The sequence below is a fragment of the Patiria miniata genome, unplaced genomic scaffold (genome assembly GCF_015706575.1).
Source record: "Patiria miniata isolate m_02_andy unplaced genomic scaffold, ASM1570657v1 HiC_scaffold_7, whole genome shotgun sequence".
Classification (NCBI taxonomy): domain Eukaryota; kingdom Metazoa; phylum Echinodermata; class Asteroidea; order Valvatida; family Asterinidae; genus Patiria; species Patiria miniata.
In genome coordinates, this window is record NW_024037074.1 from 12,312,913 (window position 1) to 12,337,373 (window position 24,461).

Sequence of the window (24,461 nt, forward strand, 5' to 3'; positions counted from 1 at the left end):
GACTACAACTCAAGAAATACAAAATGTATTAAATTGAAATTTCTTGCAATGATTTTCCACGATTTGTAATATTAGGGCATTTAATATCATGAAAAACCGTCGAACAATAAAAAAAAAAAATATGATCGCAACAACTTTACTACAAAGTACAATTGCCTCTCTCCACCCAGGAGTATAAATGGGTACCTGTGAAGGTAGAGACCGTAAAAGTTGGTACATGTATCTGATAATGTCTATGTAAAGCTCTCCTACACCGGGGGTTTGTGTAGAAAATATCAGACGGTTATTTATTACTCCTCATCACGTTCAATTAACTTTGGCAGCCACCGCAAGCCCCATTTCAAAGAAAAAGTTAAGACCGGATCAAAGTACCAACTTTTACTAATTAACTTTTCATATGCACTAATGGTAAACTTACATACCGATACATACAAACAAAAGAATTTCCCAATATTATTGAGACTTTCAAATATTTATGCCAGAAAGAAATTTTGTTCGGATTTCAGTAAATACTGAATTGAAAAATTATGTGATTTTTTTTTAGATACATGTAGATCGTTTTCACAAAATGAAAGTGACGCAAATGCGCATCTAGCTGCCCACGTGGCTTTGCTTAAGTTTGTTTACTGACTACTCGGCGATTACATTATCAATAATGGGGGTTATCACTGTTTATAAAATCTAGAAACAATTGTTTATATACATCTTACAATAAATATATCATCATAATATTGATTACATACGTTCTTTGTTAACACCTGTTAATCAATTGATATTTGAGTGGAACAATCAAAAAATAAAATTTATAATTATACTGAAAATATATTTAATTTTCGAACTCCCCTCTACTGAAATGGACCATTATGCGGTCCCATAAAATTGGGTGCACGCCCCCTGCCGGCCGGCGTGCGCGGCAAGTGGTCCCTATGGCATGTATGGTGTCTGAAGTCAATTTTCTTGTAGATTTGCTCCAAAATACTATGGCATCCAAGACGAAACTCGTCTATTTTAAAGGTCGCGGTAAAGGTGAACTTATCAGGCTAACTCTAGCCGCTGCCGGAGTCGAGGTATGTATCGAAGAATTGACAGTTTGGAAACATTTTCATCATCTTGTTCAACTTGAAATTGTTGATAATAATCCTTCACCCACTGTTAAGTGCAGTGACACGTACACATTCTGTCATCTATGTTCAAAGCTACATTTTTCCCCCTTCTTTTACAGTTTGATGATGTCTTTCTTACAGAACCAGAACAGCTTGAAAAGCTTCGAGAAGGTATGTTAATGCATTTGGAGAGAACCAGTGAAGAGATTATTTTATGATCCTGAGTAGGAAAAGAAATGTCGAAAACAACTGCTCTTTAAGTTTTAGGCCAAGTAAAAAATAAGCTAGTTTATAGGCTCCGCCTCCATCCTTTTTTCAAAAAGCCGGGAAGCGAGACTATTTTATTTTTTACTTTGCCTTAAGCGTTGTATCCATACCACATACTATTATGCTTAAATTTCCTTTTCCTTCTTTCAGACGGAGATCTTCTCTTCATGCAAGTTCCCCTGTTAGAGATCGACGGATTGAAACTTGTCCAGTCAGGCGCCATCATCCGTTATTTGGCACACAAGCACAACATGATGGGCAAAACTCCTGAAGAACAGGCAATGTAAATACATGGATGTGGTCAAGTCAGTCCTTGTGACCCTTGACCCTCAAGAACTTGACCTTTGACCTGAGAATACTGTACATAGCCACTCATGGTCGTGGTCAAGGCCATCTGAGCTCCTTGGGGAGTATACACCCCCCTCCCCACCCCCCCCCACCCCGCTCGATGCTGTCATTTTGTGGAAACTGTTCAATAGCAGCCACCATCTGAACTGTTACAGGTGCCCATTTTACTCCTTGTAGGGACAACGAAATAGCCACAAAGCAACAAGTGCCTGCACAATGGCAACGTGGTGTTCTTTGTCATTTTCGTTGTTGAAGGGGCCATGTGCTCATTGACTTAAATGCTCCTTATGAAAATCTTGGAGTTATGCGAAGACGAAACGGCAAATTCAAATATTTCAATAATTTCAGGTCAGTTTGTATCCACAGGAAAACTGTACAAAATGTTTGATGTATTGTTGCACGTTTGCCCTGATTTCATTTTAGGGTCGATATGCTGTTCGAAGGATCCAGGGATTTCATCAATCTTGGGTTTGGATCGGTTGTCTTCAAGGCCACCGAGGAAGAGAAGCAGCAGACGCTGGACCTCATCAAGAGCAAGGCCAAGGGTCGCTATCTTCCCATCTTTGAAAAGGTAGCTTTATCGTTGTGTTACGCACCTATTCTCTCTCTATCTTTAAGTAAGGCCTTCTCAGTCACCTCCTCTTCTCAGTCTTCCTCCATCCTCTAAAATTGCACTTGTATATCCTTGGAGCTCCTCAGAAATGTTCTTTAGAAGAAAAAATAAACACGCAAAACAAACTTACAATAACAACAAATAAACAATTCTAGCAATTCTTGACATCTTCATTTCCTTTGTGGGTTCAGGTTTACAAGAAGAGCACGTCCGGTTTCCTGGTTGGCGACTCCCTTACCCTCGCCGACATCGCGTGGCTCGAGGTCCTCCTCTGGCTGCATGAGATCGAACCCCAGTTTGCCATCAGTTTTCCCGGCGTGGCTGTACGTTCTGGATAATATAAGTTCTTTGTGAATTGTGATATAAGCATATTTGATGAAATGAAACCTTTGTGGCAAATTGGGAAAGATTTCCATATACGAAGTTCACTCAACACCCTGTGTTTCATGTCTAGCCGTAGCTAAGTAATTCGGACACGGCCCTTCGCTCACTCTAATTGCAAGGCTAAACGGCGCCACCTGTGTGTCATGCGCAACAGCATTGAAATTACTTTGTTTTAATTGTCTTTCCCCCAGGCCTTCACAAACAAGATTTCGTCCCTGCCCAATGTGAGTGCCTTCCTGTATGGGCCTCAGCGTCAGCCCCAACCTGACGAGATCTACGTTACCACAGTCCGCAAAGTGCTGAATTGGTATTAAAATCATAGCACCGTTGTTATTCATACAGAGCCTTGGGCATATAGTAGTGCACTATTGCCCTCATAGCCAGTCAATATATGTGTGACATATCATATTGGCCTATCCAGCACACCAGCTCAAGTAGCAGCAACACGAAATAGTGAATATATTCCATGTTTTTTTTGACAGGTGTCAAATTATATTTGTATAGTCCTCAGTTATAACAGTACTTAGTAAACTTTTATATAAAACGTAGTTTGAGCTTAAATGAACCAGACAGCCATGGCATCATATGCGCTTCAGATAGTTCTAAGATGAAAGAAATTGCAGGGCCCTAAAATTACTTTCTGAAATTCAAAATTAGATTTGTTTTCTTTTTGGCCCACCTGTTTTATTCAAATGAGGCTCTTGTATTCAAAAATTAATATACTTTAGCTTGTGTATTATACATGTATATTAGAGCAAGCTTTTGCTTATTATGGCATTAACTATCACACTCTACAGAGTGTATCCACAAAATCAGGTGGTCAATACATAAATATTAAAAATACTAGCACTCTCCTTTTGTAAAACTTATCTATAGAGTCTGAAGGTGTAGTAAATTACTCTACACAATGGTCTTTATCCCATCTCATTTGGACACTCCAGTCTAGAGATGCAGCTAATTAAATGAAAGGACTTGAATTCCAAGTTGGGCCGCTTGGTATCTAATGACAGGCATTCACATAGCAAGAAGGTAAAGAAAGTGGCCCAAACAGATTTGGACAGTCTTTACAAGCGTTGACTTAACTTTTAAACAAAAGGTCCAAATCACACAGAACAAAAATCCTGTCAAGGGTAAAGAAACACTTTATCATCTCATCGTAATGTGTTTTACAAAAAAAAAACACTTTAGTTTCCTCAGAAAAAAAGTTGTTTGACTGCTACATTTTTTTTGGGAGACACCCTGTAGTTGGCAAAAGGGTTAAAAAAAAAAGAGTCCTGGGTCAGTTTTTGGTCGGAGCACATAAGCCTGATCAACTTGAAGGAGTTCCAGCTCAGTTACTTAAAAAAATTTTAATAAAACAATCAAAAGACAAACTAGATTTCAAAATATCTTACAATATAGACGCTTCTGATTCAGTTTATTTTGAGACAACTAAACGTTTTACAAAATGTATCATATACAAAAATTGTGTCAAATTGTTTATTCAGATTATTGTCTGCATGATCATAAAGTGTCTATTTCATAGTAGCCTATAGTTGCCATTGAATCCAAAGTTAAGTAATAATCAAATATCTCATACAAATTTCTCATACCAAGGAATTGTAGAGGAAAACTTTGCTGTCATATTTTAGCTGACCCTTTTGCAACTGAAATCTTGAAATTAAATTTATTATTGTAATTAAGTGATTTTAACTCCTTTTTTTTGCAACTGAAATCTTGAAATTAAATTAGTTTGAAATATTAATTACTAGAGTATTCAGCTATGCACAGAAGTTTTTGTCATTAAATGATAAACTGTATGCTGAAAATTTAAAAAACTACTCCAAGGCTGAGATCAAAACAAATTACCTTCATGCATCTGTTACAGTTTGAAATATTTTCATTATATTTTCATAACTTAATTGCTTTTTTCAAGTTATTCTAAACAAAAATCTCAGATTATAATTCCATCATTTACTTGATGTTTAGACCAGAAAAAAAACATTGTGTTTAATCGTGTTAAGTGATTTGTAAATACAAAAAAAATAGATTATTTTTCTAAATTTTCATTTTTTTGTTGATTTATGGATCGATCCAATAATAAAGACTAAAGAGTACATTTAATTGATTTAAATCTTCAAGCCTCCATTATTTCATATACCTGTGGTTGGTTTCTTCCCAAATATTCATATAATTTGCCCGCTTTTTTCAGTAATGGCACTTTATTTTGTTTTTGAACATTTAGCCGAATTTTACGAGTGCCAAAAATTTTGTGCCGAAATTACAGCGGCGCGGCGGCCGCGTGGAGGCGCTGCACAATAATTTTCTTTAATTAATTGCATCCGGGAACTTTGTAGTTCCTAACGACCACTTCCAAAATGGCGGCCCGCTGTCAACAAATCTTGCGGCTCCGCGAAACTTGACTGTATGTTAATGAAGTAAAATTTGCTTAAAATTAAGTATATTTTATCAATTTATCGGTAGGATTTGAGAGAACGAATATTTGTGATTCCTAAATTATGCTGCACTGACAAAAATTGAGCCAAAATGGATGAGAGACACTGGTGGATAGCCACGAAGATCCAGGAGTCGTTCCACATCGGCGGGTTTCACGACAACCCGACACTGCTGGAGGATTTCCTCTGCGAGCCCAAAACCCTCGAACTCATCAACCAGTTCCTGGGCACGGGAGGCCCCAACAAGCTCTTCTTCTACTCGGACAGGCCGCAGACGAGCACCCTCTTCCCGAGCGGCCTGCAGAGCACGAGGCAGCTCCACGTCGTGAGCTCCCTGGCGACTCTGAAAGAGGTGAACATCGAGGACACGACGTGCCTGTATTTTCTCCGCCATCATGTCAACCACGACGTGGACCCCGTGCATATGGAGAAGGACATCTTCTGCGGGGAGCTGCGGCATAGTGTGTTGGACAACCTCAACACCTTGCTGTCCGATATCTACCTGCCGCTGCTGCGAGCGCAGAAAGACTGGGGCGAGTGTAGCGAGGAGAATGTGTCGCAGTGTTTGAATAGTTTGGAGAAATATGCTGCGGCTCTCTCTGAAACAGTGAATGTACCTGCATCAGGGAGACAGCAGGTATTATTTCATTAACTGGTGATATTTTGCGTATATTTATGATTATTTTATTGGGCTAACTGATATTAAATGCATAAATCATTCACTTTAAATCCATCAGTCTGCATAATTGTAACATTTTAAAAGTGTTTTTGAAGGGAGGTTTACTTTTCTCCGTGAATTTTTCATTCATGAAAATTAATGACATTGATTAAAATTAAACTAAGACTGTTTAATTACTCACATTGCCAAACAATTTCACCACTAACAAATTATAATTTTTAAATTAAAGCAAAAATGTTGCTTATGTTTTCACTAACCCCTTCAATTATCACAGAGTCGAAGGCGACAAGTTGCAGTTGATTTGGTGAGGCCAAATAAACATTTACTGATCCATGCATGCCTAGTCATATCTCTAGTCTTGCCAGCAGAATGCATTGTAAAATCCTGAATTTCCTGTGACTGTGATTGTATGATGTTCAGTAGGCCTAGTTGCCTTGCCAAGTTGCATGCTTGTTTCTTTCTTGTACTTTTTATTTTTGTAGTCTGCCATTCCTCAAACTTTTCATGGAATTTTATAGGATTGGGGACTTCATTGAATTTTGTGCCAGACATCACTGTAATTTGCTTATAAATTCTTCTGGAATGATTTTTGCAACATGATACTACTGCAGAGGTTGTGTACAAAGTCTATGGAGAGTCAAGACAAGTTTCTAAGTATTACTTAACAAAATTGAAATTGTTTCTCAGTCCAAGATTCATGTCTTGTCATTATTTTTGCAATGAAGAAAAAAGCAGCATCAGGTTGCAACATTCTTTCCATTCTTCTTGTTCGTGTCTCTGTATCTCATATTTTTTTATCTTTTCTGTTCAATGCCCTTTTCTCCAGCTGTATCCCTCGATGTGCCAAGTTTCAGGAAAGTAGGACTATAGGGTCCCGATTAATATACTATTCATATATTTTCTTGAAAGTACCAGAACGTTAGCTTTGGTTCCCACATGCTAATAGTCAACCTTGGAATGTCTGAACATTACCACCCAGCCCTGCCATCAACCTTCCTCTTCCCTCAAAAATCATAATATAGTTTTGCCTCACTTCCCCTTTCCATGCGAGATTACGTCCAAAACATGCTGTGTGTGATGCATGTTGTAATGTGACTGTGCATGTGTGCAATGCTTGTGGCATGTTTGATGTCAGTTCTTTCCCTGGAAATTGTTTTCTTGCAGTAGAATAATCCAGGAGACTATGGAGGAGACCAACACAAAAATACACCACAATTTTGCCTTACAAATTTGGTTCAATGATTACACCTATGGTACTCTTGTGATGGGTTTTTACTTCATTTCATTTGGATTTGAATTAAAAAAAAGTTCAGGAGATAAGCCTACATTTACATGCAAGTTGTAAAAATGCTGTGGTGCAAAATGTATGATGTGAGCTCTTGTAAAGTTACATAAGAATACACGTCTGTTGTATCAAAACAAGGTAAAATTAATAAATATGTAATTGAAGTCTTATGTGTGGAGTTATGTTGACACTAAAGAGGCAAGATTTTCAAATGTTACAAGGGTCCTGAAGGCTACTTATAAACTATGCCTAAAAAAGGGCAAAAAAAGAAAAAGGAGGGGGAAAAGTAAAAAATATTACCTGTGGACAAACAAGAGATCCTGTCTTTGAAAGCTGTGGTACATTTTACAGGTATTACTCACCATTTTTGCCCAAGTAATTAAATTACATGTTTTGATAGCAAAATCATAAATTTATTTCAAGGAAACTGATATTTCTTCTAATATCTTTTCATTCATCAGGTCTTGAGACGTCCAGATAACATGGTGAGTCAAGAGTTTAGCAAGCACCGGACCACGTCTTACGACCACAGCATCATAACAGAGTATGAGGCCTTGGTGTCGGAATGGATCTCCACCATCGATAATGCACTGGCCGATGGCGGGGACGAAAGGTCAGTCCAAAAAAAATATCCGTTGTTAATAGTTTGTCTTCATCAGTTGGAATGGAAGTGTGTTTTAGTTTCCTTCGAGGGAAGATTTTATATGCTGCTTCACATACCCTAGCAGGGGCCATTATGACAGTTGCTAGGAATACCTATTTGCTAAGCACGGAAAAGATTTGTTTAGCAAAAATGGGTTACCAGCCAAAATGCCTTGGGATGCATATTATTTTTGATTGGTCCTCAGCTTATTTTTGCTTAGCAATAGTATTTGCTTAGCGGGTTCATTTAATTGGTTCCTTATTGCTTGTGTCCTTGAGCAAGGTATTTTACAGTGATAATCTCAGTTCAAGTAGAAGTTGGAAGTTTTCTGAGTAGTTCAAGGTGTGATTAGCTGGAGATCAAGCTCAATTATTGATGTTGTTTACAATTCAGTATTGCTTGTTTGCATGTTTCTTTGTATTTTGTTTTAAATGAATATTTTAATGAAATCCTACTGTTCGTTGCAGATTCATGGACCCTACCTCAGGTCCCATGAGTGAGCTAGAGCGATGGCGAAGACGTCAGCGGATGCTGTCCAACATCATGGAGCAGCTGAAAGGCAAGGAGTGTAAGACAGTCATCGGGGTGCTCATCACATCCAAATCCAAAGTCCTCAAGAAATGGAAGGCCATCGACTCTAGGTATTGCAGAGTTTTAATCAAGTCTGTCTTAAGTCAATCGCAAGTCAATCAGAAATCAGTCACAAGTCAATAACAAGTCAGTCAGAAGTCATCACAAGTAAACACAAGTCATCACAATTAAAACATAAGTCAGTCACAACTCGATCACAAGTCATTCATAAGCCAATCACAAGCCAATAACATGTCAATCACAAGCCAATCACAAGCCAATCACAAGCCAATATTAAGTCAAACAAAAGTCAATCTCATGTCTTTCACAAGCCAATCATCAAACACAAATCAATCACAAGCCAATAACAAGCCAATAACATGTCGGTTCACAAGCGAGCCAATAATGGGTCAGTCACAAATCGATCAAGGGTCAATTACAAGTCCATCACAAGTTGACTAAATCATAAGTCACCACAAGTCAGGATATAAGTTCACAGCTAGAAATAATACTTGCTATGTTTATTTTTACAGTATCACAGATGCAGCTAACGAAACCAAGGACAAAGTCAAGTACTTGGAGGCTCTCCGTCGTCACTTTGAGCATCTCTACCACAGCGCCTCGCCGGCCGACATCATCAACACGGCACTGCCTGGACTAGCCAATAGCGTCAAGCAGATGGACTCTATATCAAGATTCTATGCACGGACAGGATATCTGGGGCTGCTGTTCACTAAGGTATGGAGGGCCAAAGAGACAAATCTACCACACATTATTTTTAATATTTTTTAGGACGGTTTGTAAATGACACCCCTCCTTTTAATGAACTCCAGATAACCAACCAGCTCGTCAACGCCTGCAAGGAGTACATCACAGCCGAGACTATCGCCCCCTCCCAGGAGGACTTGCTCTGGCCCAAGTTCTACACGGAGATTGAAGGCAGGGTCCATTCCACTGATCAGCAGGGGAGGTCCAGGGCCGGTCGGCGGAAAGGGAAGGACCAAAAGGGGGAACCGGAGAATGACACGCTGTTGGGCCGGCTCAAGGCCTGCCTCAAGCTCCACGTGAGTAAAGATCAGCACATTTTCATGTAGCTGTTAAGCAGCAAATATTGCTTAGCAAGTTTAGCTGGGAACCAGTCATAAGCAGCATACTTGTGATGACATTTTGGCTGGTAACCTGTATAGGCTAAGCAAATATCTTCTGTGCTTAGCAAATCTTGAATTCCTCTTTATTGTTGTCATCCTTCCAGAACGTGTATCGTGACACAGTGCGCACACTGCGTGATAATCTCGGTGGGGCACACACCCTGATGCAGTTCCCCTCCATCAGTTCCCTGGGAGCCCCTACCTCCAGGGCGAGAGCCCACTCCAGAGGGGCCTTGACACTGATGGGCAAGGCATCAAAGACACCCTCGGTTGCTGGTAAGTACCCTGTCAAATTCTCTGTCAAAATCTCTTTCAGAGTCTCTGTGAAATTCACTGTCAAATTCTCTTCTGTCAATTTCTCCGTAAATGTTTCTGTCAAATTCCCTGTCAAATTCCCTGTCAAATTCTCTGTCAAATTCTCTGTCAAATTCTCTGTCGAATACTCTGTCAAAGTCTCTGTCAGGTACTCTGTCAAATTCTTGGTCAAACTTTCTGTCAAATTCTCCATCAAATTCACAGTCAAATTCTCCACTTGTTAAAAGTATAAATGGATGATGAAAGTATTAAGGCAGTGTCAGTTTTAATACTTTTAAATTTGACAGTATCAACAATTGATTGATATAAATCGTCAAACCTCTGCAGGTGATTCAGAGCACGGCCATGGCGTGCCCTTCACCGACGAGGAGTCCATCTTCGGCCACCTGGAGTCCTTCTGCGCCCGCATCCGTCAAGTCATCGATGCCGTCTACACCCTGGTCCAGTACAGCAAGCTGGGACTGAGCACGGAAGGGCTGCCCCGACCGCGGAAAGAAGACCTGGTAGTGGATGATGATGCCACTGAGGAGGGGGCGGAGATTGCTGCACTAGGAGGGGGAGGTGCTAATACATCCGAGCACAGTAGTAAGTCATTCTGTAATGGAGATCAACCCATCAGCTCCTGTATTACAGTAGAATATATTGTATTTAATCCGTAGAGAACCCATGAAACCGTAGATTGCTCAGGGGTTAATCAGGCAATTTATTCCCACAAAGCACTCTGTTTGAAAAGGGATTCCCGCTTCTAGCAGTAATCTTTTCATTTGTGAATTGATCAAATGTATATATTTCAGAAGTATATAGATTGCCGGTTCAGTCATCTGTTTTAGTCGTCTTCTACCCAACACAAATTTGATTTGTATTCAAATCATGACCATCTGTAGGTACCCCAACCCTGGAAACACCTATCAAGCCGGTCAGCCCAACCAAGACCCCATACCCCCACGCCCCGGGGATCCTACCCATTGTCGAGGAGGAAGAGAACCTCAATGGGGAGGAGGAGGAAGGGGCCAAGGAAAAAGGCAAGGAGGAGAATGCTGAGGAGCAGATAGGGAGCGAGGTGCCGTCCAATGCTGATGAGGTCCACGATCTGATCCACGGGACCACGGGGATCACTGCTCACAATGCTGCACTGCTCAGTAAGTTCCCATGACAGGATATCGGGAGGCAATTTTATTGAGAAATCTGCTCAGCACAGAAACTTACTTAGCTTGGAAATCTAACAAGCACAGGAATACAGTAAGCTTGGAAATCTGATACTCATGGAAACCTAGCGAAGATATCTGCTCAGCATGTAAATCTGCTAAGCATGGAAATCTGCTTAGCATAGAAATCTGTTAAGCATGAAAATCTACTATGCATGGAAATCTGCTTAGCATGGAAATCTGCTGAGCATGGAGATCTTCTGTGAATGGAAATCTGCTAAGCATGGAAATCAGCTAAGTGCAGAATTGTACCAATCTTAGCAATCTGCTATGCTAAGAAATCTGCCTAGTGTAGTCTGCTCAGCAGAAAGGGGGTAGCAGGGTACCAACCAAAATGACAAACTCTTCTTACTTGCCAACTTATCTACAGGAAAGCTCTACAACGCGGATGACGCAGATGATGAAGGCCCTAGCATCTCCTCCATCGTCAAGGACCACATCACCACTATGAAGCAACTCCTCTCGGCTCACATCAACACGGCCGTCATGCTGGATGTGGAGGGCAAGGAGAAAGAGCGATTCGGGGAGACTTACGAGGAATTCCTGAGCACCGTGCAGCAGATTGAGATGTACCTGTGCGCTTACCTGCAGGCGGTGTTCATGCGTAGGATGAAGACGCACGAGGCGTTGGATGTCATCACTAGGTTAGTCAACTTAAAATTCCAATTTCATGTTAGTTAAACCCTCTTTCTGTCTAAACAGTAACAGGCAGTCAAAAATTCAATCATGTCCACCTGCCTTGTGTTTATACAGAGGCTAGTCACCAACAGTCAGATCACATTTTGTGTTTGTAAGCAATGTGACTAAGAAAATTCCATCAACAGACAAAAGCGGGAAAGTGGCAGGCACAGCTGGCTTTTCAATCTCTTTCAGTCGAAGCCTAGATGTATCAAGTTAAGTAAACAGTCACAGCCAGTCAATTCTGCTCAACAGGGAGCTCTTGACCTTTACAACAGTCAAATGATTGATTTTGACTCCTGGAATTGCTTTGTTGAATTTGCCAGTCAAAGAGGGAGGGTTAAATTAACCATAAAAATAGAAATTTCCACTATTGTGGAAGCATTTACGTACTTAGTCTCTGAATCATGGAAGGGTAACAACTCTTCTGCTCCGAGGTTAGCACACAATTTTCTAGATTATTCAGCAACTGAAGTTGGTTTATGTAAGCTCTTTGAAGGAAAGCAACTTTGGACTAGGAAATTCTTAGTTTATCATTCAGAAATAAACTTCATGTCAGTTTTGATAATTTTTGTTTTGTTACCAGGTTCACCCCTGTTGCATACCGTCAGGGAATGAAACGATCCATTGCTGAGAAATATGTGGACATCTTCAACTGGTACGAAGCAGATCTGGAAGAAGTCAAGAATATCTACGAGAAATATAAGGTTAGCCTGATTGTCAGATTTTGGATTGTTGATCAATGACAACCAAGATTTTAACAGCCAGAATATGGATGTTTTTAAAAATATTTTTCACTAATGGCTAATATGCCCTACCTTTTCCCCCCACACCTTTCCCTACCATCAGGAGGATCCACCGATGATCCGCAATGCTCCCCCGGTAGCCGGCGCCATCTCCTGGTCCCGCCAGCTCCTCCAGCGTATCGAGGACCCCATGAAGGTCTTCCGCGACAACCGCGCCGTCACCCACCTGCGCGACTTCTCCCGCATAGTGCGGTTCTACAACCGTGTGGCCACGGCGGTGGTCACGTTCGAGAGCCTGTGGCTGGCCCAGTGGCGGGCCCACATCGACAGTGCGAAGGCCGGGCTGAGGGCGACGTTGCTGATCAACCATCCGGAGACGGGACAGGTGGTCGTCAACGCAGACGAAGGGTAGGTAGTCAGCTTGAAACATTTCTGTACCATTTAGCAATGTTCAGTCAATGTTACCTTTTTTTAGGGCAGGCTGCAGTATTAACCGAAATATTTCAAAATATTTCATCGCAGAGTTCTACAGTTGATCCACGAGTGTCGCTGGTTAAAACGGCTCGGAATCGACATACCGGACTCTGCACAGATGGTTCTGAAACAGGTAGGTCACGTTAGAAGCATGATCCATACCCCCATTCCTTACCACTCATATTCACATTGATATGAGGACTCCAGAAAGTTTTAAGTAAGACAACATCTGTAAACTCAGCCAAAGTTCAAGTTGCAGTCAGAGATTATTTTTTCCAATTTTAAAATTTGAAATTTTTTAATTTCCAGGAGCAGCGATTCAAGAGTTACTTCAACCACCTGGAGCTCTGCCTGAAGGAGTTCAACGACATCGTCGGGTCCATCCGTGACCCGGTCCGCAGTCTGTTCAAGCCCCACATCAACAACGTGACGGTCACCTTACAGCCTGGCCTGTCCACTCTGGCGTGGAACTCCATGAACATCGATGCTTTCTTGCACCAAGTCCACACCGGTAAGTCAGTGTGTTCTGTGCTCTGTAGCATGGGTGTCTGCACAACTTTGCTGTGAAAAGTATAAATATGTCAAGGCACTGCAGTACTTATTCTGCATGTGCACAATGGGCCCCTCCTACCTGTCAATCAAACTGCGCATTGACCAATTAGATCGCAGCTTTTGGTAAGGTGACAATGGTAGCCTAATCAAACTCAGTCTCAAGCATCATGACTATGTACACAAACTAAAGGTGGGCGGGACTTGTGGCCAAATCTGGAACGATCCAATTAGGTGCAGACCTCTCATGTGAACATTGTGTGACAACTTTACATCGAACCAGCCAACCCATCCCGTAAGCTCGGTGGTCGAGTGGTAAAGACGTTTGCACTAGAAAGCAGGAGGTCGTGGGTTCGAGTCTCACCCGAGTGATTTTTTCCAACTTTCACTCAGGAGGTAACACACTGAGTATACAGTGTTTATACGTCGGTGAAGGGCAAAACCTAATATTGAACTTTACATTGTGTTGACAATTTAAACATCCAAGATTCTTACAATGAGTGCTTCAAATTCTGACATAAAAAAATGGTATTAAAACTGGCTTGAAACTTGAGAAATTTGGACATTTGTCAAGGAAGGGATACCGTTTTACATCACTCACCAAACAACTTCTGAAAGTCTCGTAGATGTTGGCATCGACATGTGTTTCTGTTGTCTTTTTTTTCCCGCAGCGAATGCCAAACTGAAGCACAAGGTGGACAGCGTCAATTACGTTATCGACACCAAGATTGATGCCAAGCTCAAGATAATCAGCGAGCTCTTCCTCTTTGACACGGAATTTGCCTTCAGCAGGTCATGGGTAAGACACAAACCGCACTTCTTAATTTCAAAACAGGTGGTTTTATTTACTAAAACCCTTAAAAACTATTGACAGTTGCTGTTGATCAAGAAAAGAATTATGTTGGGGTTCTAGTAAATTTCTTTGTAAAAACCTTTTCATACATTAAAAAGAGAACATAATTAGTTTCCCTTTGTGGCCTTTTTTGATGAAATTTGGGATTTCAAGACCAGTCTGTAGAACACTGGACTCGCAGTCCATAGGTCTCGGGTTCAGGTTCTAACTTCTCTTTTCTTTTCCGTACTCCTTATGAGTTTACCCAAGCAAACAATTTTTGCGCTTGGTAGCTCAGTTCATAGACTGCTGTACTTGCAGTCCACAGGACCTAGGTTCACATTAAGCCTCCATCAGAGTTCACCAAGCCTGCAATTTTGCTCAGTTTAGTAGAGCACTCTACTTGCAGTCCACACGACCTAGGTTCACATTCTAATTGTTGTCATTTTCAGCCTCCGTCGGAGTTCACCCAAGCCATGCTGGAAAGCGTCAGCGACCGTGGCACCCAGCTCCACGACCTGGCTGTCCAGATCGAGGAAGCCGTCCACGACCTGATCGGCATCCTCCTGGGCCGGGCCGGTAGCCCCTCCTTCACCCCCCGGCAGAGCCTCAGCGCTAGCTCGCGACGTCACTCAGGCAAGCAGGCGATGAACCTGACACCACGGACTGAGGCATCCAGTGGTGACACTGGAGACGACATAATCATCAGCGACATATTGTGTAAGTTTGTTCTTCCAAATAATGTTACCAAAACCACAATAACTTCATTTCAATACTTCATTTCAAACGTAGAAGGTTTTTTTTTATTGGAATCTAGTTTCAATGCGGATTTGTATCCAATTTACCTTCTATTTTAGTATTCTACGGATATTTCAGGTGGTTTTTTTTGGTTTACGAGCAAAACAGTGATTCAGAAATTCATTTCAGCGGAATAACCTATATTTCTTGATTTCTTCGAATGACAGCAAACCAGATGGAATAAATTAACATGGTGTTTAGTACCAGTACGAAATTTAATCCAAGAAGGGTTTTTGATAATAACTTGCAAGGTTACTTTTGGGATAAATGCAAATGATCCTGCAAGCCTTTAATAAAGCTTCATCCTGTTTGATTTCTCCCCCTTCCAGACCACTACTCGGAGTTAGTCTACCAGGCCGTAATGTCCTCCATCTGTCGTACCCTCATCACCCTTGCTGAGGCGGCTGGCTGCGAAGGCATCATTGAAGCCATCAGTCGCGAGCTGGCCTCCTCCCCACTACCCCCAGACGGCAGGCTAGACACCCTAGTGACCCCGGCTAAGAGTCATAGCCGGCCAAGCACGGGTATGTCCGGTATGTCGGGCCGACTCAGCCGGGCCAGCACGGCGATGAGCAGGGCTACATCCTCGATGTCATTCCTGTCTGATATGTCCTGGACGTCGGAGAAGACGCATGAGATAACTTACCTCAGGTCAGTCAAACTTGCTCTATGCTTAAAGTAAAAGCAATCCCATACCAGATCAGTAGATTTCATTTCGTGTTTTGAATTTTGATAAATGAATTGGCAAATATAAAGCAGATATTGACGAAGTAAACAATACGTTTTTTAGGTAGTTACTATCAAAGTACACCAAAAACCCTGTAGTGTTCAGGAAAAAAAATGACACTTGTTTTAGGAGTGGAAACGTAAATTACTTTATGGAACATTTTTTTTTCTGTTCACATTCTTAATATTTGTAGAGCTTTGACAAGTTTGAGAAAACTAGGCTAGAGAATGTCGCATCACTCCAACGAGAACTTCAATTCTGCATAACTAATGATTTGAGAATCTCTTGTCAGTGTTGTTTTACTCATAGTAACAAATGTAGCTTATTTTATCCTAGTACGGCAAACTGTTTTAAAACAAATATGAATGGTTGCAGAAATCCAAAACCAAAACATCAATGTTTAACCCCTCGTCCATCTTAGGTTTGAAGTAGCGGTCCAGTTCTCCATCCCCAACATCATCATCTCCCCGACCCTGGATGCGGTCAAGACCTCCCTGGCCCGCATCGCTGAGGTCGTCCTGAACACCGCCGATAAGATCTGCTGGTGGGCTGGAGGAGACATTGGGGAACCTTTCCTGACCGAAGTGGTCCAGGAACCGGCCATCGAGAGCACCATGCGGAAACTGGACGGCGTCGTTGAAGGTAAAAATTGTACAATTTTTGGGAAATTGGGAAAGCTGGAGGGATAAGGCGGTCCACACCACATGTGAATGTGAATGGAAGCAAATTTGTTGTCAGAAAAAAAAAATTTGCAGCAAGATTTTCCTGACTTGAAATATTTTCAATGTAAATACTTGTGACGTCACATATTTGTCTTCTCAGTCGCATTTGCCCCCTAAGCAAAATGAATACTGCTGTCTGATATTTGATAATTATTTGCTCATCTCCATACCGTCAATGTTTTTCCTCCACAGATCTCCAGCGCGTCATCGACAAGCACCTCTTCCACTTTAAGTTCTACGACTTCCTCTGGAAGGACGACATGTACGCGGCCTACTACGAGTTCATCGACAACGACCCGGGCACCTTCGCCATCAAGAAGGAAGTCGAGCGGCTCCTTCACATCGAAGAAAAGATCCAGGCAGTGCCGTCCATCCTGCCCGTCGGATCAGTTTGTCTGGAGACTAGTCCCATCACCGATGCTCTGTATGGGTTTGCCGTGCAGTGGAAGACCCAGTACGCCCAGGTGCTGCACGAGGAGGCTAAGGTACGTTAGAGTGCTCTCCTGTGGGCAGAATGGGGAAGTGGCAGGCAAAAAAGTTAATACTGGAATAGTGCATGCTGAAGAACACAGGAATGCTTATTTTAAAAAGTGCCATGGTCCAATGTTATCAGGGTCCAGCTCATGGGCAGTGGTATGAGAGTTTGATCCCTGACAGTGATTATGGTGATTGTGTTCTTGGGCGAGATACTTTACCACAATTGCCTCTCTACCAAGGAGTATAAAGGGTACTTGCAGGGTTTATAACATATCTTTTGCTGATCTTAAACTGCTGCATAAATTAGTCTTGTGAAGAACAGAGATAATAATTATGAAGCTCGTTAAGACACTGCACTGCAGAAGCACAACATTGTTATTTGGGAAAGTAGATGTTTCACTTTTAAGGATGTACTTGTGCACGGATTCCATATTGGGTTTCCTGCCTATCAAATATCCAAATGTTATTTTTATATTTTACCATATTCCCATTGTTTTTCAAGTCTTGGGTTAAACTATTGTCACCTTCCCACTACAGAGGCGTCTGGACCAAGCGGTCATGTACCGCAACAACGTCCGGACCCGACTGACCGCCGAGGTGGTGACCCTGGACCAGCTGAACGGCACCTTGAACTGGCTGGAGGAGGTCCGTGACATGGAGAACAAAGTGGACAAGATCTACCTGCCCATTGAGACCATGTATGCCGACCTCAGGTCAGTATTCAGGGGTTAAAGGTTAAAGGTCAAGACTAAAATCTGTGGTTTCAATCCAGTAGACAAGAAATGGCTGTAGAATTACTAGTTAAAAGTTGAATGCAATTCCTTTACAATACCAAGTTGATGAGAAGAAATTATTTTTTTGACGACAGAAAAAAATTGTGAATCAAGGTACTAATTGTACAGGTACTAAAACAAGAGGTGAAATTAATATTGTATTTCAGGAGTTACAAACTTCGACTTCCTCGCTCGGAGGTCGAAGAGGTGGAGCAACTGAGAGACAAATGGCAAGAGGTCATCGACCTGGCTGAGCAGTGCCGGGTCAAACTGCTGCGGGAGCGCAGAGGAGCGTTTGAGCAGGAGCTGGATAAACAAGTCAAGGTACGGATGTCGTCTTTATGAGGGTTCACCAAAACCTGATTTTGGTTAAAAAAACAAACAATAATGGAGTGCTTATGTAGCGCTTTACACCGATGTTGATTCTTATCAATACCTCTATTCATCAGGCCACGAGATCTGTTTATTTGCGACAGCTCTAGATCAGCGCAATTTGGTGTCCAGCCCTCGCATGTTCCTCATGTTTATACTCCTAGGTGGAAAGAGGCAGTTGTAGTAAAGTGTCTTGCCCAAGATCGCAAACTCCATGTTCCCGCCAGGATTTGAACCCATCACTCATGAGTCGGACTCTGTCAGACTGCTAACACGTAACTGCATAGCTCAGTTGGTAGGGCCACCGGTTTGTTGTTTTGAAGATTGTAGGTTCTATTTCTGCTTTGGGCAATTTTTATTGTAATTCATATTTTTAATGATCCCTCTGTGTTTGTTATTTTCAGCTCTTTGTCGTGGAAGTCATTCAATTCCGCAACAGTTTTGACTCCCAGGGCCCGGCCGTGCCCGGCGTCCAGCCCGCAGAGGCTGTGTCCAGACTCCACGAGTTCCAGGAGATATTCAAGCTGTATGACTCCAAGCGCAGGACCCTGGACTCCGTCTCCAGACTATTCGGCATCATCTGCAAGCCTTTCCCGGAACTGGACAAGACCGGAGAAGTAGGATATCTTATTTCAATTGCAATTGCATAAGAACATTTGCATTGCATTGCAGTGTTCCTAAATGCCATTGAGTCATTGTATAACCATGTCTGATTTAATTGGCTACGACTTGCAATTACACATGACTATGGAAGCGGCTGAAGCCATTTCCCATAGACATGTGTGATACAGCTAGCCATAGCCATGTTAATTCAGATGCAGCCTTGTGATGGGATTAAATAAATTTACTCCGAAGACTTGGATCCAGACTGTAACGTCACATTGATGTGAATTGTCTTGTTGTCTTACAGGAACTAGACCTGCTTGGTCTTCTGTACGGCCTCTTCCAGAAGTTCATCGCCTTTGACTCTCAGTTTCGGGACAAGCTCTGGGCGGACGTGGATCTGGAGAAAGCTAACAGAGAGGTACTTAACATGTCTTTATGTTTTCAAGGTTTTTCAATATGGATATTTTTCTTCAGTCATTAAAATGATGTAGTTTTGCTTGGAACAAGCCAAATTCTGAAAGGAATTTTCTAAATAGAGCTAGAATGTTCTCATTTGATCTGTGTCTGAATTTGGCATTTTTGTATACGGCCACGGCCATTCTCTGTATTACGCCAATGACAAAAATGGAAGCCTTATCCACAAATGCCCCATTTCAGACCCTCCTCAAACCCTCCTCTTTCTTTATGTCCATTGCTGTAGTTGGGTCCATCACAAGTCCTCACAAGTCCATCACAACTCGAATCACAAGCTATTCAAAGAAATATGAAGAAACATTCCTTTGCTTAATAATGTTCTCCTTCTTTGAATGGACTTGTGAAGTGAATTGTGATTAACTTCAGACCAGAACTATGATGGACTCTACGACAACTCTGTCAGCATTTTATTGTTCTTTGGTTGATCCAAAGTGTTTGCAGTGCTTAGTTTAATTTTTGCTTCACTGTAGGTTGAGAATTACTGGGAGGAATGCCAGAATCTCCCTGACAAGCTCAAGGACTGGGATGCCTACAATGAGATGAAGAGCTCCATCAAGTTCTATCTGGACGTCTTCCCGATACTGCACAAGCTGGCCTCAAAGGTACGTGCTAACACAGTAGGCTTAGAAATTCAGTCTTCATATTCTGTAAGTCTCTTAGAAGATGCCTCAAAATGCTGGAGAAAGCACTTTTAATACATTTCTAACTTTTCTGAATATGGCCCTGCCCCAAATATCCAAAAACGAAACACACTCAAAAACAGCAAAACAAAAAATCAATATGAATGTCATGAATTCTCTTAAAGGATGCCCAAGAATGTAGGAGAAAGTTCTTTGATTTCAAAATTTCTTGGCAGATTATTCCCCTCGACCCCCTAGCAGGAGCACCCCTTCAGAATCCATTTACAGCTAACCCCACCCCTTTGAGCAAAACTTAGATCCATCCCTAACATTGGAACAGTTTTAAAGGAGTACTGTCGTTGAGAGCAGTGGAAGATCTCCATGAAATCCTGGACCGTTTAGAAACAAAGCGAAAAGAAACAAGGAGTGTGGTCAACTTGCCCCTTTGTGACCTTTGCTGACACGTTACTGACTCAAATCTTGTTGATTACAGGAGATACGTAATCGTCACTGGCTGCAAGTCATGTCCGTGACGGGCAGCTCCTTCCAACTAGAAGCCAACGTCTTCAAGCTTCTTCACATCTTGGACATCGGACTCATCGAGTAAGTCCATACCCTCAATCTCCGAGATAAGCTTGGCAAATGCTTGTATTATCTTTCAGGTATTATCAGTTAAAATCTTTCAGCGTTTGTTAAAAATCGGTCTGATTGTGATTATTCGTAGGCATCAGGTAGAGATTGAAGACATTTGCCGCTGTGCCAGCAAGGAGCAAGAACTTGAAGTCAAGCTGCGCATCACGGAAGAAGAGTGGACAGAACAGGTAAAAGATGGAGCCAGAATTTCAAGAGTTGCTAAGCAAAAAACACTTGCAAATTTATGCGCTTAGCAAAAATTAGCAGAGAACCAGTCACAAGCAACATGTATTGCATAATATTTTGGCCGGTGACCCACTTTTGCTTAGCAGATATTTTATGTGCTTAGCAAGTTTCTGCTTATCAACTTCATGAAATTGGGCTCAGATGGTCACAAACAATTGGAGATCAAACTTTTCCAAATTTGAACATGTTATTGTTAATAGATCAAGAATCTGATTATGGCATAAATATATTTTCAATTCTTAGGTTCTGTCCTTTGAGGAATACAAGAAGCGAGGCCCCATCTACCTTGAGAAGGATAACTCGGAACATCTCTTGGAGCAGCTGGAGAACGCCCAGGCTCTCCTGGCTAACATGCTGACGTCTAGGTTCATCGGACCACTCAGGGAGGAGGCAGCAGGATGGGCAGAGAAACTCAAAGGTAAGAGATGTGATTGGTGAAGAGGATTGTCATGTGATTGGTCATGAGAGTGGTCATGTGATTTGTCATGTGACGGGTCATGTGACTGTTGAGAGGGTGGTCATCAGAGTCGTCATAAATGGCCATGTAATTACACAAGAGTGTGGTTGTTCCTCGGATGGTCATGTGATAGGTCATGAAGGCAGGTCATGTGATTGGTCATGGGATGTGGTCATGTGATTTCTCATGACAGTAACAACGTAACCACTCATTGGAATAAAAAGTTTGTGAAGATGATGCTCAACTTTCTCCAATTTCCATTAAACTCATAGATTTTTCACTAACATTTCGTTTCTGTTCTTTCCTCATCCATAAGCTGATACGAAGTATTCTCTCTGGTAAAGACATCATTTATGAATTCTTGATGTATCTGTTGACCTTATTTTCTGTGCACTATGCATGTCTCCACTTGGTACCACTGTTCAGCACCTTTTTTTTATTTCAGTGTTATATTTCGTAATTTCTCATTCATATTTCAAACAATTTCAACAGGTGACATACAAGAATGTTGTTGTTGGCTGTGTTACTTTTGCACAATCCAACTCGTCAATGAATGCAGCACCTTTATGTTTCTTGTCTCTTATGCATCTTGTTTCAATAATGGTTAAAGATATTACTATGTGCTGTTTTTGCAAGGTATAGCACCAGTTTGACTTTCTGCCTAGCAAGACCATGTATCAATTTTTAGTTTATTTTACGGGAAAGCACCTCACCACAGTAAATTGACTGTTGATCATATTGCAAACTTGTACAAAGTTCAAAACAGAGAATACGTGTATTTTCTAAACAAATTAAAACTTTTAGCAAAATTCCGCATCAAAAGTTTTCTGTGCTTACCAAATGTGTGTTCTGAAAAGCTCTGTCGAAATTGGTTCCGGTTGGTGGAGCACTGGAACTGCAATCCAACGGTCTCAGGTTCAACTTCCTTGCTTAACACGGATGTGCATTCATATGCTGACTTTCAGGGGTAGCAGAAGTCCTAGAGCAGTGGCTGGAAGTGCAAGATGTCTGGCAGTACCTGGAGGCCGTGTTCAGCGTGGGACGCACGGCTAAGGACCTACCCCAGGAAGCCAAGAGGTTCAATCGGATTGACAAGAGCTGGACGAAGATCATGAAGAGAGCCTACGACACCAGGAATGTCTTACAAGTACGCTTTTCAAATTTTGTAGCGCAAACCATCCCACTATGTAACACAATATATCTTCATTGCATTTTGTCTGATCTATCCGTGGAAAAGTTACGAAATTAGGCCCTCAGTTGAGCTGTGTACTCAATTGGGGGGTGTATTCAATTGGGCCCATATTCAATTGGGCCACGTACTCAATTGGGCCATCTGTGAGCAGTTTATGAAACTAGACTCTAGTCAATCGGGCCAAATGCTCAATTGGACCACGTACTCAATTGGGAAATGTACTCAGTTGGGCCATGTATTTCTATCTTGACAGTGCACCTATGGTGGCGAGGTACCCAAGGATTTCGTCTTGAGACACATCAATCATGAGCTGGATGCTTCAAGCCCTTGATGGGTTAGGCCCTGTACTCAATTGGGCCCAGTACTCAATTGGCCCTCTTTTCTCAATGAGACCATGCATTTCTGTCTTAACAGTGCACCTACGGAGGGGAGGTTCCCAAGGGCGTCGTCCTGCGACACATCTACGAGGAGCTCGAAATCTGCTTCAAGTCCTTGATGGGATACCTGGACAAGAAGCGACAGGCCTTCCCGAGATTCTACTTCCTCTCTGACCCAGTCCTGCTGGCCATCTTGAGCCGGCCGTTTGATCTGGAGTCGGTCAGACCCCATCTCAGGTAAGATTCAGAGAGAGAGTCGAGTTAAAAAACAATTATCAGGTTGGTGGTTTCTCTTGCTGGATGTGACTTGCAAGGAAGGTAGCATGTGATGGGTCTAAAAGTCTAAATTCCTCAACTTCCAACCTCCACAGATGCATCTTCAACAGTGTCTTCGACATCCGCCTGGAGCAACTCCCCTTCTCCGTCCCCCAGAGCGCCAACTCCTCCCCAGAGAAGTCCTACCACAGCACCCGGGAGCGCCACTCCCCGCTACGCACCGACTCCTCGGTCTACACCTCCCACCAGCAGTCGCGCATGACCCTTGGGGAGAGCATGGTCGGCGGGGTCACGGGAGGGGGTGGGATCCAGTCAGAGTACCTGATGCAGGCCGTGGCGGTCATCTCGAAGGAGACGGAGGTTCTCCAGTTGGACGAAGAGGTGAGAATTGGCTGATGACGACTTGCCTCTTTCACAAAATATTGTGAAAAAAAATTTTAAAAGACAAATGTTCCATACATCGTGTACAAAAAACGTTTAAAACGACTTACCGGTTTAACAAAATCTTTCCATTGTATAAGATTTTTACATTTTGACTGAAAACACAGGTGAAAGTAAAGTCAAGTTTGTCACAAGCCAATATGGCCCATCAGGCCAGCATAAAGTTCCTTGGCATAAAATGAATGAGAATATATCTATTCTCCGGGACGGGATGCTAGTCCATCGCAGGTCATTCCCCAGCTATATTTATACTCCTGGGTGGAGAGAGGCAAGTGGAGGTTAGGCGGCTTGCCCAAGGACACAACATATAACCAGCAGCAGGATTCGACCCCCTGACCCTCTGATCACGAGTCACAAACCCTAACAACCAAGCCACACTCTCAAACTGAAAAACGCCAGTAGTTGATCTTATTTACGAGATAATTCTTTGTTTTTATTTTCTTCAAGGTATCACTCAAAGACAGTGTTGAGATCTGGCTGCACGCCTTGAAGGAATCCATCAGTAAGACAGTCTACTCCAACGTCTGTAAGATGATAGAGGACGTGGAGGCGGGTCTACCCATCGAGGAGCTAGCTGGCAAGGTATGACCCATCAGAGAGCTCTCTGCATGACTCTAGGTGTCACCGTAAGATGATGGAGCTTTCGGAAATGCAAGAAAATTTGAGTTTTGAAAGCCTAGTCAATAGAGTTTGCTTGTCTTAAACCATAATCTCTTTGGGTCAACTAGAATTGCTCCTAATACTATTTAGTCCTACATGACTCTGGGGCCTTGTAGCCGAGCAGTTGAAGCGGGGATCTACAGAGTGGAAGGTTGGGGGTTCGAATCTCATTCGGACCAAAACTGGAAAAACTCTCTCTTACGACCAAACAGCAAAATGGGTACCTGATTCGTTCAGGGAAGGTAAGACGGCAAGAGGAGAGGACTGGGCACCGCCAGTCATATGCCGCGCCCAAGACACAGTGAACCTCTAACATCCCACTGCCCCTACGGCCAG

The 24,461-nt window shown here is 42.3% G+C and overlaps 2 protein-coding genes across 2 annotated transcripts in view; both read left to right on the forward strand.

The window, feature by feature from the left end:
* The first annotated feature begins 888 nt into the window (after positions 1 to 888).
* Positions 889 to 4,393, forward strand: LOC119718772 (glutathione S-transferase A4-like). Its single transcript, XM_038188184.1, has 6 exons — positions 889 to 1,067; positions 1,223 to 1,274; positions 1,521 to 1,653; positions 2,142 to 2,289; positions 2,523 to 2,654; positions 2,907 to 4,393. The coding sequence occupies exons 1-6, from the start codon at positions 927 to 929 to the stop codon at positions 3,027 to 3,029; spliced, it is 729 nt and encodes a 242-aa protein (XP_038044112.1). The 5' UTR covers positions 889 to 926; the 3' UTR covers positions 3,030 to 4,393.
* Positions 4,394 to 5,052: 659 nt separating this feature from the next.
* Positions 5,053 to 24,461, forward strand: part of LOC119745907 (dynein heavy chain 5, axonemal-like) — a 79,355-nt gene continuing 59,946 nt past the window's right edge. The window contains exons 1-30 of the mRNA XM_038222589.1: positions 5,053 to 5,787; positions 7,576 to 7,727; positions 8,225 to 8,398; positions 8,861 to 9,065; positions 9,161 to 9,391; positions 9,580 to 9,751; positions 10,118 to 10,375; positions 10,675 to 10,929; positions 11,366 to 11,639; positions 12,260 to 12,380; positions 12,523 to 12,827; positions 12,942 to 13,026; positions 13,203 to 13,404; positions 14,114 to 14,241; positions 14,727 to 14,994; positions 15,402 to 15,723; positions 16,221 to 16,441; positions 16,714 to 17,006; positions 17,536 to 17,711; positions 17,939 to 18,095; positions 18,548 to 18,760; positions 19,054 to 19,167; positions 19,694 to 19,825; positions 20,337 to 20,446; positions 20,568 to 20,664; positions 20,966 to 21,140; positions 22,145 to 22,326; positions 22,786 to 22,985; positions 23,120 to 23,405; positions 23,913 to 24,047. Coding sequence (XP_038078517.1) covers positions 5,242 to 5,787; positions 7,576 to 7,727; positions 8,225 to 8,398; positions 8,861 to 9,065; positions 9,161 to 9,391; positions 9,580 to 9,751; positions 10,118 to 10,375; positions 10,675 to 10,929; positions 11,366 to 11,639; positions 12,260 to 12,380; positions 12,523 to 12,827; positions 12,942 to 13,026; positions 13,203 to 13,404; positions 14,114 to 14,241; positions 14,727 to 14,994; positions 15,402 to 15,723; positions 16,221 to 16,441; positions 16,714 to 17,006; positions 17,536 to 17,711; positions 17,939 to 18,095; positions 18,548 to 18,760; positions 19,054 to 19,167; positions 19,694 to 19,825; positions 20,337 to 20,446; positions 20,568 to 20,664; positions 20,966 to 21,140; positions 22,145 to 22,326; positions 22,786 to 22,985; positions 23,120 to 23,405; positions 23,913 to 24,047 — 6,189 coding nt within the window. The 5' untranslated portion in view covers positions 5,053 to 5,241. The remainder of the gene's footprint in view (positions 5,788 to 7,575; positions 7,728 to 8,224; positions 8,399 to 8,860; positions 9,066 to 9,160; positions 9,392 to 9,579; positions 9,752 to 10,117; positions 10,376 to 10,674; positions 10,930 to 11,365; positions 11,640 to 12,259; positions 12,381 to 12,522; positions 12,828 to 12,941; positions 13,027 to 13,202; positions 13,405 to 14,113; positions 14,242 to 14,726; positions 14,995 to 15,401; positions 15,724 to 16,220; positions 16,442 to 16,713; positions 17,007 to 17,535; positions 17,712 to 17,938; positions 18,096 to 18,547; positions 18,761 to 19,053; positions 19,168 to 19,693; positions 19,826 to 20,336; positions 20,447 to 20,567; positions 20,665 to 20,965; positions 21,141 to 22,144; positions 22,327 to 22,785; positions 22,986 to 23,119; positions 23,406 to 23,912; positions 24,048 to 24,461) is intronic.

Bases quoted from the DNA above. Each gene is read 5' to 3' on its own strand.
- LOC119718772 (XM_038188184.1), top strand. From the start codon at position 927: ATGGCATGTATGGTGTCTGAAGTCAATTTTCTTGTAGATTTGCTCCAA. The intron at 1,654-2,141 runs GTAAATACATGG...ATTTCATTTTAG, and splicing joins ACTCCTGAAGAACAGGCAAT to GGTCGATATGCTGTTCGAAG. The intron at 2,290-2,522 runs GTAGCTTTATCG...TTGTGGGTTCAG, and splicing joins ATCTTCCCATCTTTGAAAAG to GTTTACAAGAAGAGCACGTC.